Source organism: Leptonychotes weddellii, chromosome 6, assembly GCF_054177405.1.
Source record: "Leptonychotes weddellii isolate Sample4059 chromosome 6, ASM5417740v2, whole genome shotgun sequence".
In the NCBI taxonomy this organism is placed as follows: Eukaryota; Metazoa; Chordata; class Mammalia; order Carnivora; family Phocidae; genus Leptonychotes; species Leptonychotes weddellii.
In genome coordinates this window covers 51,950,119-51,962,441 of record NC_138374.1, presented here as the reverse complement: position 1 = coordinate 51,962,441, position 12,323 = coordinate 51,950,119, and the positions used below count along the sequence as shown (strand labels likewise).

Here is a 12,323-nt window from a genome sequence, read left to right as displayed (position 1 = left end):
ATAATGAGCACCCATATAGCTACCACCTAGATTTTATAATTAACATTTTGCTATCTTTGATTTATCAGATGTATATCTATCCATCCCTCTGTACAACCATGAATTCAAGTTTTTTTTTTTTTAATGCACTAACAAATAGCAGGCATCAGCGCATTTCATCCCTAAACACTTGAGCATGTATATCATTAGCTACAGTTCAATATTTCTTTATGGTACTTTTAAAATTTAATGTAAGTTTTATATGTAAAATGTTTTAATTTACATTTAAAAAATGCACAGATCTTATGTGTACCATTTGATGAATTTTGACAAATGTGTTTAATTCAAACTCCTACTAAGATAAAGAATGTGATACCATCACTCCAGAAAGTTTTCTCATGCACCTCGGTGGCTCAGTCGTTAAGTGTCTGCCTTTGGCTCAGGTCCTGATCCCAGAGTCCTGAGATCTAGCCCCACCTCAGGCTCCCTGCTCAGCAGAGAGCCTGCTTCTCTCCTCCCTGCTTGTGCTCTCTCTCTCTCTGTCTCTCTCTCTCTCTGCCAAATAAATAAAATCTTTTAAAAATAATAATAAAAAAAAGAGCCTACGGGAATTATGATTGAGATTGCATTTGATCTATAAATCAACTTGGAAAAATTAATTCCTTTACACTATAGTCTTCTAATTCATAAACATGGGTTATCTCTCCATTTATACAAATCTTTAATGTCTCTCAGCAACATTTCTTAATTGTCAGAGTAGAGCTCTTACACATCTTTTACTAAGTTGCAATATTTTATTTATTTATTTTTTTTAAGACTTTATTTATTTGACAGGGAGAAACATAGCAAGAGAGGGAACACAAGCAGGGTGAGTGGGAGAGGGAGAAGCAGGCTTCCCGCTGAGCAGGGAGCCCGATGCGGGGCTCGATCCCAGGACCCTGGGATCAGGACCTGAGCCGAAGGAAGACACTTAACGACTGAGCCACCCAGGCGCCCCAAAATATTTTATATTTTTGATGCTATTATAAATTAAATTGATTTTTTCTTGTGTTCTTTTTTTACTTAAAGATTTTATTTTATTATTTTCTAAAGATTTTATTTTTTTAAGTAATCTCTATACCCAAAATGGGGCTCAAACTTACAACCCCAAGATTAAGAGTCACATGCTCTACCAATTGAGTCACCCAGGCACTCCCAAAGATTTTTTTTTTTTTAAGATTTTATATATTTGACAGAGAGAGACACAACGAGAGAGGGAACACAAGCAGGGGGAGCGGGAGAGGGAGAAGCAGGCTTCCCGCTGAGCAGGGAGCCTGATGCGGGTCTCGATCCCAGGACCCTGGGAACATGACCTGAGCTGAAGGCAGACGCTTAACGACTGAGCCACCCAGGCGCCCCGCAAAGATTTTTTTTTTAAGATTTATTTATTTATTTGAGAGAGAGAGAGAGCACAAGTGGGAGGGGCAGGAGGAGGGACAGAGAATCCTCAAGCAGACACCAAGCTGAGCACGGAGCCCCATGTGGGGCTGGATCTCACAACCCTGAGATCACAACCTGAGCCAAAACCGAGAGTCAGACACTTAACTGACTGTGCCACCTAGGTGCCCCTAAAGATTTTATTTTTTTAAGTAATCTCTATGCGCAATGTCGCGCTCAAACTCAAAACCCACACAAGATTTGCATGCTCCACTGATTGAGCCAGCCAGCCACCCCTGAATTTTTTTTTTAAGGAAGCTCTATGCCCAGCCAGGTACCCCTAAATGAAATTGCTTTTAAATTGTTTTCCAGGGGTGCTTGGTTGTCTCAGTCCATAGGGCATGCGACTCTTGATCTCAGGGTGGTGAGTTCAAGTCCCACCTTGTGTGTAGAGATTACTTAAAAATAAAATCTTTAAAAAAATAATAAATTGTTTTCCAATTGCTTCCTGATAGTGCATAAAAGTTTATATTTTTAGGGGCACCTGACTGGCTCAGTTGGTGGAGCATGAGACTCTTGATCTTGTGGTTGTGAGTTCAAGCCCCACATTGGATGAAGAGATTACTTAAAAATAAAATCTTTGACCAGGAGGGTGGGGGGCAGTTACAAATAAAAATGAAAATAAAATCTTCCTTTTTTTTTTTTAAGATTTTATTTATTTGTCAGAGAGAGAGAGGGAGAGAGAGAACAAGCAGGGGGAGTGGCAGGCAGAGGGAGAAGCAGGCTCCCCGCCGAGGAAGGAGCCTGATTCGGAACTCTATCCCAGGACTCTGGGATCATGACCTGAGCTGAAGGCAGACGCTTAACCGAGACACCCAGGCATCCCGAAAATAAAATTTTTTTTAAAAGTGTATATTTTTATATTTACTTTATATTCTGAGATATAAATTCACTTACAGGGCGCCTGGGTGCCTCAGTCGTTAACCGTCTGCTTTCAGGCTCAGGTCATGATCCCGGCGTCTTGGGATCGAACCCCGCATCGGGCTCCCTGCTTAGCGGGGAAGCCTGCTTCTCCCTCTCCCACTCCCCCTGCTTGTATTCCCTCTCTCGCTGTGTCTCTCTCCGTCAAATAAATAAATAAAATCTTTAATAAATAAATAAATAAATAAATAAATTCACTTATAATTTCTCATAGTTATGATATAGGTCCATTAAGGCTTTCTATGTAAATAATCATGTCATCTGCAACTAGAGGGAGTTTTACTTCTTCCTTTCTGATCTTTATGCTCTTTATTTCATTTTCTTACCTATGTTCACTGGTTAAATACAAGTTGTGACACTGGGCATCCTTACCTTGTACCTGATCTTAGGGGGAAAGCATTCAATATTTCACCATTAAGTATGATGCTAGCTGTTGGGTTGTTTTTTTTTTTTCAAAGATTTTATTTATTTATTTGAGAGAGAGAGAGAGCATGAGAGGGGGGAGGGTCAGAAGGAGAAGCAGACTCCCCGCCGAGCAGGGAGCCCGATGCGGGACTCGATCCCGGGACTCCAGGATCATGACCTGAGCCGAAGGCAGTCGCTTAACCAACTGAGGCACCCAGGCGCCCTAGCTGTTGGGTTTTCATGGATAACTGTTATGGTTATCTAATACTATATAAAAACAAAAACAAACTTCCCAAACTTAGTGGCTTAAAACAACAATAATTTTTTTTTAGCTTGTGAAATTTCAATTTGAGCAGAGCTCTGTGGGGAAAGCTTGTTTCTGTTCCACAAAGCATCAGCTGGGAGCTGAAGAATCCGCTTTGAAGGTGGCTTACTCGAATGGCTGGTAAGTTGATGCTGGCTGTCAGTTCCTCTACAGAGGCTGCTTGGCTTCCTCATAGCATGGTGACTGGATTCCAAGGGCAAGCATTCCTAAAGACCAGATGGAAGCCATCTCAGCACTATGAGGTAACCTCAAAAGTCACATAGCATCACTTCCACTGTAGTCTTAGGTCCACCCAGCCAGATTTAGGAGGTGAACATAGTCTCTACCTCTTGATGGGCTGTTAATGACACATGAGAAGAGCATGTGAGATGGGACGTATTGTTGGAAAATGTAATCTGACAAAATGCCCCCTTATCAGATTGAGGAAGGTCTCTTCTGTTCTAACGTGATTAGTTTTTATAATAAATCAATGGTGAATTTTCCAAGTACTTTTTCTGCAGCTATTGAAGGATTTTCTCCTTTATGCTGTTATTATTGGAAATTACACTATTGACTTTAGATTGTTAAACCATTTGGCAATCCTAGGATAAATTCAACTTGATTATGCTATAATAAACTTTTTATGTATCACTGGGTTTAATTTGTTAATATGTTGCCTACTTTATTTTTTATTTTTAAAAATTTTTAAGTAATCTCTACACCCAACTTATGACCCTGGAATCAAGAGTTGCATGCTCTACCAGCTGAGCCAGCCAGGTGCCTTGATTTGCTAATATCTTGTTAAGAATTTCTCCATCTTTGCTTTTGAAAGATACTGTCTGGGGTGCCTGGGTGACTCAGTTGGTTAAGCGTCGGACTCTTTAATTTCAGCTCAGGTCTTGATCTCAGGGTTGTGAGTTCAAACCTTACGCTGGGCTCCACACTGGGCATGGAGCCTACTTAAAGATACTTGGTTTGTGACTTTATTTTCTTGTAACAACTTTTTCAGGTTTGGATATCAGTGGGTTTTCTTTAAGATTTTATTTATTTATTTGATAAAGAGAGAGAGCACAAGCAGGGGGAGGGAGTGGCAGGCAAAGGGAGAGGGAGAAGCAAGCTCCCCACAGACCAGCAGGAGCCTGATGTAGGACTTGATCCCAGGACCCTGGGACCATGACCTGAGCTGAAGGCAGTCGCTTAACCAACTGAGCCACCCGGGGGCCCTGGATATCAGAGTTATACTGGCATCATGAGTTAGGGAATGCTGTCTTATAATTTCTGAGAGTTTGTAGATTATTTTTTTCTTAGATGTTCATTAGAATTCACATCTGAGCCTGGAGTTTCTTTTTCTTTTTTTTTTTTAAGATTTTATTTTATTTTTTTTAAGTAATCTCTACATCCAATGTGGGGCTTGAACCCACAACCCCGAAATCAAGAGTCTCACATGCCACCGACTGAGCCAGCCAGGTGCCCTGAGCCTGGAGTTTCTTTATGGAAGAATTTCTGATAAATTCAATTTCTTTAATTGGCTATGCATATTTTATTTCATCTATGGTAGTTTTGATTGTAATTTTCAAGGCATCTGTCCATTTCACCTGTTGTTAAATTCCTTGGAAAAGAATTATTAGAAATTCCTTATTATCTTTTCAATATTTGTAGGATCCATAGTGATGTCCTCTTTTTAATTCTTGATATTAGTAATTTATGTTCTTTCTTTTTTAGCGATATTAGTAATTTATGTTCTTTCTTTTTTAGCTATCAGTCTAGCTAGGAGCTTATCAATTAGTTGATCTTTTCAAAGAAGCAATTTTGGGGTTTGTTATTTTCTCTATGGCCTTAAATTTTGTTGATTTCTGTTTTAACTGCAAGCTTTGTTGACAAAGCAGAGCAAATTTTGTAAAAACATAATCAGACAATTTTATTCTCCTGCTGAAAACCTTCAAGCATTTCCATTGCATTTAGGATAAAAGACAAAAGTATTACAATATCCTGTAGAGCCCTCCATGACCTTGCCTTTTGTCTACTTCTCCCACCCCATTTGTTGCTACTACCTCATTCACAATATTTCACTTGCAGTGGACTTTTGACAATTCCTATGGCAAGCCAAGCTTTTTCCTGAGACTATTCTCTTCACCTGGGCCATTCTCCCCCTACAACTTTGCATGGCTATTTCCTTTTTATCCTTCATGTGTCAGTTTAAAGTATAGAATATCGAGGAAACTTTTCCCTGACCATTCTAAAGTAGCTCTCTGATCCCTACATCTCACAATTATTCCATATCATGTGATCTATTTACTTACTTAATAAGCACTTTCTGTAAATTATCATTGTTGATTAGTTTATGTTTATTGACATGTCCAAATTTATTTGATGTTAGCGTTTCATCTGAATAGGATACTACTGTGTTGAAGTACAGCATCATGGCGAGTTAGGCTGTAGATTCAGACTGGCTGAATTTGAATCCTAGATCCACCACTTATTGTGTGAATTTGGGCAAGTTATTTGATCTGCCTGAACCTCCATTATTCTACCTGTAAAAAAGGGGTATTAAATAGTAGCTATCTTAGGGTGCCTGGGTGGCTCAGTTGGTTAAGCGACTGCCTTCGGCTCAGGTCATGATCCTGGAGTCCCTGGATCGAGTCCCGCATCGGGCTCCCTGCTCGGCAGGGAGTCTGCTTCTCCCTCTCCCACTCCCCGTTTGTGTTCCCTCTCTCGCTGTGTCTTTCTCTGTCAAATAAATAAATAAAATCTTTAAAAAATAAATAAATAAATAAATAGTAGCTATCTTATAATTGTTGTAGAGATACAGTTAAGGCATCAAAAGTGCATAAAACAAACCATGGAATATAGTAAGTCCTCAGGAAATACACATGACTTATTGTCATTGATTTCTAGGGCCTAACACAGTGTCTGTTATTCAAAGAATGGATGTGAGGAATTGTGTAAAGTGTGCAGTTGTTATTCAAGTGTGTCAGCTATCATTGGCCCAAGTCCTCAAGGCAATGCATTACTCATATAATACAGGCTTTATTATTTGCCATTCACCTTGGCTCAAATTAGCAACAAGACATTTCTATGAAACAAGCCGAATGAATTTCTTTTCAAATTGCTCTTCCCATGGACTGTTTGTGCCTTATTTCTCCCTACTGAACATAAAGTCTCCAAAAACAGGGACTGAGCCATCCTTCTTCAGTAAACATCTCTGAGCACCTATTATGGTGCCACACCATGCTCCTTATAGGGGATGAAGGCATAGCTCTGTCCTTGAGAGAACCAACTTGGGGGCACATAGGTAAACAGGCAGTTGCCATAAAGTGTAGTACATACTCTATTAGAGAAATACCTGAAGTTAGATGCTGTAGGACATCCGTGTCAGACTGAAAGTACAGCTAACAGACCTCCCAAGGTAAGCTCTCCATAATGCTGATATAATGCCTGACACACAATGGGTGCTGAATAAATGGATGTTGAATACCCAGAGGAGGAATAGGGTAAGATGTAATTATATATACCCGTTAACTTTTCTAACTCCATACCCTTGAGAGCTAGGAGTGGTACCTCACTTATCAATCGCTGGACCAGATCACCGTCCCATTCTATAGATCAAAGGGCTATTCCCACAAAAGGCAGGAAGAGTAACAATGGAAATCAAAACAGAAATAGTCAATCTTCAGTGGAAGATAACCTGGCAAGATACACTTTGGGTCATTAATCTGAAATAAATCAGATATAAATATAGTTATTATTTTAAATATTCTTCTGTTCTGACTACTTATGTTTAGCATTTGTGCTTCAATAATGTGAATATTTTTTAATAATGTGAATAGTTAAAAAAGAGAAATAATGGCCAAAATATGAATAAAATTTATTTTTAATATCCTATGTATTCTATAACAGACATAGAATGCAAATTTTTATTTAAAAAAATATTTGCAGTCCTCTTTTATTGATAACATAACTGAGATACTTATTTCATACATTTAAATTATCTTGAGATTTGATAACAATATTTAGCTACAATGTAGCCCAGAAATGAAGATATACAAAATAGTTTTAAGAACACATGTATTTCTACCTGTGGGTACACTTACAAATCATACAAAGATACATATTTATTTTAAAATAAAGACTTTGAAAATGAAACCAGTTCATCTAATTTTTACCAAGGTATAACAAAAAATCTTTTATGCAAACAAAATTAAAATTGAAGCAGAAATAACACCTTCAGCTTAGTTTTCTAATACATCAATTAGATGGTAACTAGACTTATTATGGTGATTATTTTGCAGTAAATACAAATATTGAATCATTACATTGTGCACCTGAAACTAATATATTGTTATATGTCAATTTTACCTCAATAAAAAAAATTATAAAGTTAGAACAATTAAAATAGTTTGCATTGATCAAGAAGAATCACATCAATTCTACAAATCACTATTTCTGAGGACAGAACTATAATTGTTCCCTTCCCATTTCTGTCATGCTTACAATAAAAGATAAAAAGTATTCTAAACACAATAAATGGACTTCTTATATTTTAAACCATTTTAATATAAAGAATAGCAATTAAATCGTGTCTTACGTTTCTAAAGGTTATATTGCACTAAAATTATTTTACATGGAAGAACTAGTTGATGTATCATGACAAAATACCTTCAAAACATTCTTTGACATTCACATCTATATTAATGGATATTTCACAGTCCACTTAAATAAATTTTCTAGTGTATACCAAATCACCTAACAAAAACAAATCTATAATGCTAACTGTTTTGAGAGCAAAGATATTCAGTATTTATTATTACTGCCTTTGGGAAATACATTGACTTTTAAAAACAAATTTAAGTCAGTGATAGTACCTAGTACCTAGTAATAACATATGAGCAATACCTGAAAATTCATTTATTGTTGAGTTTCTACAAGGCTAATTTTTAAATACAACATTTATTTTATTTAAAAACAAAAAGAAAAAGTGTCAGTCCTTTTATGCAGTGGAGCAGAATTATGAGAAGAGAGATAATAAGAATAATCTTCAATGCTGGCACCTAACCTACGTGTTTTTAAGGTTTTTTTTTAATTTTTTAATTTTTAGTAATGTCTATATCCAAAGTGGGGCTTGAACTTATGACCCCAAGATTAAGAGCATGCTCTTCTGGGTGGGCTAGCCAGGTGCACCCCCCCAAGCTATGTTTTATATAACTTAAAAATTCAGTTTTCATCATTCTGCTGCAATATAACCAAGCCTATAACCAATGTTAGAGTCTTTGAAAATCATGATTATAATTAAAGCTTGGAATTAAAGCATGATAAAGCTAATGGCAACCTCCTGAATCCCATTTTAAGTTAGTTCTACTTCCAAATAACACTTTAAAACAGTTTCAAATAACCTAACTGATTAGCCAGCATCAGCTTAGGATTTTTTTTCAATGTTCTAAGGTATAACTTTTGGCATCAAAAAGCACAAGTAAGCACTTTTGATTTGTGATGAATAAAAAAAAAATCAAGTACTAAAAAACCAGCGGTTCCTGTGACAAGGCAAATATTCCCTTCAAGTAATGTTCCTCCCAAAATTAAAGTAACATTTTATTTCTCCCTCTGAGATATTATTAAGCAAAAGAAATCATGATTTTCTTTAGTTGAGGTGAAAAAACTGCTTCATAAGTTCGTATGTTGTAAAAGCCACTGCTTGAGAGGGAACACAGCGAATGTAATTAAGAGATAAACCACGATACAATCCTCTTCGAATTCCGTGGTGTCCATAGACATACTTCATAGTCTCCCACATGGTACTGAAAGACAACGGTTAAACGATGGCACTGTTATACCCACTCAAGAAGAGACAATTTCAGGATCCATAACAGAATTTTTTTAAAAGGTTTTATTTATTTATTTGAGACAGAGAGACATAGTACAAGTAGGGGGAGGGTCAGAGGGACAAGCAGACTCCCCACTGAGCACGATGCCCAGATGGACACAGGGCTCAATCCCAGGACCCAGACATCATGACCTGAGTGAAGTCAGATGCTTGACCCACTGAACCACCCAGGCGCCACCATAATAGCATTTTTAAAAGAAGCCAAAATGCCATCTTGAATAGCTTTTGGAAGGCAAGTGTAAAAACAAGCTGAAAATTCACAATAAAGCAGCAACTCACTCCAAACAAGTATAAGCATTATGCACCGAATTGCCGGGTTCATTAGTACAATCTATTTTGTTTGGACTATGCCTGTAACATTTACTAGCAACACTATCTCATAATAATACCTGGACTACTGGTAAGACCGCAGTCCTATCTCCCTACTTAATTTAAACATTACATTTCCTAAAGAAAATGAACAATGACAAATACAGAACTTACAGGCACTTTTCATATTCTGGGAGAACAGTTCCTAACTGCATTCGCCGACGAGTTACATCAAATGGGTAGCTAAAAGAAGAAAAAGGCAGAAGGACTTAAAAATGATTTTTAGTGTTCTACGCAACAATTATTGAATACAAAGCCCTATATATTATTTCCTTAGAAAAGAATGTGTTCCTATACCTTTATTGTTTTGTCGAATCTGGGAGTCAGTATATAAGCACATGAATAAATTAAATAGCAATACAAAGGTCTTGCTTTTGCTTATGTGGTTCCATTGGGTTAGATAATTCTTCTCTCTCATCATTACAATATAGAGTTCTATTCATTCCTCAAGACCAAATTAAATGCCACTTTCTGAAGATTCAAACTGGGTATTTTTCATTATCGGAACCTAAGACAGGGTTTGTCAACTTTGGCACTATTAACATTCTTAGTTGTGGGGGTCTATCCTGTGCACTGTGGGATGTTTAAGTGCATCCCTGGCCTCTACCCACTACATGCCAGTAGCATACCCTCAGCTGTGACAATCAAAATTGTCATTAAATAAATGTCCACTGGAGGCAAAATCACCCCCAGTTGAGAACCACTACTCTAAGAGTATTCAGTAAGTCCCCCTGTATACAGTAGACTAACAAAAATTTTTCTTTAAGGGCAAAAACCAACAATATACATATTGCATTTAGAAGACAGAGAAAATTCTATGTAAAAAAAATTACCTAAAATGAAATATACAAAAGTAATCTCTTTTAGGAGTGGGACCCCAGGTGAATTTTTTAAATTACTTTTATTTTGCTAATATTGACTACTTGTATTAGGTCTTATGCTAAACAATTTACATAAACTATCACACTCCATCTTCACAACTGCATGAAGTAGGTACTATTATCCCAACATTAATAAATTGAATCTTAGAGACATTCTCCAGTGTGACAAGCTGCTTTCTACTTTCTTATTCAAAGATCTCCATGGTACATAATATATACCTAAATGATATATGACAAAAATAATGATATACTTTTATATATGTTTATATTTACAATGAAATGTTATAATTGAAAAGAAACCATGTTTTTTAAACCGAACAGCTTAAGAAATAACATTAACCAATCACTGAAGCTCCATATGCATTTCAATAGCATCTCCAGGAATTATTTTTTAAGGAGCGTGGTAAGAGGAAGAAACTTTATGAGAATTAAGGGACAAAAACCTCAACCTGAAGGATTTGGTTTCCAAGCAGGAAAAGATGTATGTGAGTACAAGGAATTGGTTAGTAGAAAGGAGAGAAGGTAAGAAGACCAGGTACAAGGAGTAGAACAAGGGAAATAATAGTAAGAAAGAAAAGCACGCTAGGCAGTGTTCTATAGTAAAACATGGTAAGACAGAGTGATACTTGGAAATGTACAATATGAAAATTGATTTTGAGGTATTACCAGGGCTAGAAGATTAATGGTTATCAATAACAAATAGGAAAGCTAGGAGCTGAGGATTGTCACCAAGAGGAAGACAAGAAAGTAGTATCTGAACTATGGAGTTTGCACTGATGGCAGAAGTCCAAGTAGAAACATCCAAGAACTTGCTAGAGAAGTAATGGAGAGTCAGCAATGAAGATTTAAATAGAATTTGTTATCTGTGCAGAAGTGACCATTGAAACCATAAAGATAGATGAGCTATCCTAGATATTTATGGGAAGAGCAGAGGACTAAGGTCAGGCTGGGCCTTTAACAAATCAGCATGAATAGGTAGGAAGAGGAGGATATGAATCAGCAAAACATCTGAAAAGGGAAGGCCAGAAAGGTTGACTGCCAAGAGAGCGTACTGTTACAAAAACCCAGAACTAGGACAATTGGAAGGAAGCAAAAGAACTGAGACGGACCCTTTGGATTTGGTAAGAGTCTATAGGTGTAGAATACAGTTTAAGAAAAGAAGTGGGAAAGATTTTAAGGATCTAAATTGGAAGTGAGTAGTAAAGAAAAAAGGCAGTAAAAGCAAGAAGAGAATCAGGTAGCTACAGGGTGATCATGTTTCTGCAAATGAGCAAGGTTCCAGAGTCAGGTTTCCAAAAGTAAACCATACACCTTTTCTTTTTAACCTTCAACCTCCTATGATCTGCTTCCACACACACCTGCTTTCGCAAAAGTGACTCTTAATTGTAAAATCCAATGAACACTTTATGTTTCGGTACTTATCTTACTTTGACTTTTCTTTTCCATGGGATACTTTTTTGTCTTTGTGACACTACTACTTCCTGTTTTTCAGGATACTCCTCAGTCACAGAAAGCTTTTCTTCTTCTTCCTGAGAAGTTCCTGCTTCTTAGTGTTCCAGCCTCTTTTGATCTCATCTACTCAATCTCTCTTGGGCTGGGGGATTCTTGGAAATCACCTTTCCAATTACAATATAGTAATACCTTTATCTATATTCCCACTACAACTTCTATTAATATATAATTCCATTGTATTGCTACTGTCTTAATAAGAATATAGGCTTTTTGAGGCAATAACTTTGTTTTTCCTTCAGCAAATGTCCCAAAGCCTAGTACACTGTCTGGCACAAAGGTGGCCTTCAAGATATAGTGCAAGAGAAGTGCCTCCTTATACACACACAAACACACACAAATGGTTCAAATTTCAGAAACTCATAAAGGCAAATTCATGAGAAAATATGGGTGAACACCATACTTTTTTTTTTTTTTTAAAGATTTTATTTATTTGACAGAGAAAGACACAGCGAGAGAGGGAACACAAACGGGGAGTGGGAGAGGGAGAAGCAGACTCCCTGCCGAGCAGGGAGCCCGATGCGGGACTCGATCCAGGGACTCCAGGATCATGACCTGAGCCGAAGGCAGTCGCCTAACCAACTGAGCCACCCAGGCGCCC

At 37.3% G+C, this 12,323-nt stretch overlaps 1 protein-coding gene across 1 annotated transcript in view; it reads right to left on the bottom strand.

The window, feature by feature from the left end:
• Positions 1-7,133: 7,133 nt before the first annotated feature.
• Positions 7,134-12,323, bottom strand: part of SLC25A16 (solute carrier family 25 member 16) — a 45,472-nt gene continuing 40,282 nt past the window's right edge. The window contains exons 8-9 of the mRNA XM_081823100.1: positions 9,447-9,515; positions 7,134-8,877 (exon numbers count right to left, since the gene is read on the bottom strand). Coding sequence (XP_081679226.1) covers positions 8,721-8,877; positions 9,447-9,515 — 226 coding nt within the window. The 3' untranslated portion in view covers positions 7,134-8,720. The remainder of the gene's footprint in view (positions 8,878-9,446; positions 9,516-12,323) is intronic.